This window comes from Penaeus monodon, chromosome 22, assembly GCF_015228065.2.
Source record: "Penaeus monodon isolate SGIC_2016 chromosome 22, NSTDA_Pmon_1, whole genome shotgun sequence".
NCBI classification, from domain to species: Eukaryota; Metazoa; Arthropoda; class Malacostraca; order Decapoda; family Penaeidae; genus Penaeus; species Penaeus monodon.
In genome coordinates this window covers 15,001,288-15,001,954 of record NC_051407.1, presented here as the reverse complement: position 1 = coordinate 15,001,954, position 667 = coordinate 15,001,288, and the positions used below count along the sequence as shown (strand labels likewise).

Sequence of the window (667 nt, the reverse complement as noted above, 5' to 3'; positions counted from 1 at the left end):
GGCTATGCGAAGCCTCCCCCCTAAAAAAGAAAGAAAAAAAAAGGGTTTTACAGTGTCTGGTCAGAAAGAGTCTTTCTCCCTCAATCACAATAAAGAGAGAGAAAATAGAAAGCAAATTGATCATATTATTAGTGAACACACGACAATAATGAAAGAAATTCTTGGTGTTTTTGTGAGACGACGGTTGCTTTGGGCCCAAAGGTTTCGCCCGAGGGAGGAGGGACTTGCTTTAGACTCCCGGGTCATCCTGGAAAACTCAGGGCAGTCTCACCCAGGGAAGAGCGTGATCTAGAGGCAAGTAGAGAGGAACCCTAGACTCACAGCCAGGCTTCTCAAGGAATCAAACCCCAAATAGATGGGTGAGGCCAGTGAAGAACATTACAAAGGCACCTGCATCTAAGCGTTACTCAGCCCGGAATAAAGATGCTCATGCAGATATAGTATTGTCATTAGCTTCGTATTCTTGTTCTACCCCTTATCACCGAAGGAAAAGAAGAAGGAACGAAATTTCAAAGACCAGGAAGTCGAATTTTTATTCATATGTTTTCCAGAATGCACTACCGGGTTCCCACGATCTCTTGCGCGGCGGCGGTCACGCTCCTTGTTCTTGTGACATCTGGAGGGGCGACGAGAGATCGAAGGCAAGGTAGGTCTATATTTGTGTTCG

The 667-nt window shown here is 45.7% G+C and overlaps 1 protein-coding gene across 1 annotated transcript in view; it reads left to right on the top strand.

The window, feature by feature from the left end:
- The window catches only part of LOC119586940 (phenoloxidase-activating factor 1-like), a 4,438-nt gene that overhangs the window by 839 nt on the left and 2,932 nt on the right, over nucleotides 1-667 (top strand). The window contains exon 2 of the mRNA XM_037935672.1: nucleotides 552-646. Within this exon, the coding sequence (XP_037791600.1) occupies nucleotides 553-646 (94 nt within the window). The 5' untranslated portion in view covers nucleotide 552. The remainder of the gene's footprint in view (nucleotides 1-551; nucleotides 647-667) is intronic.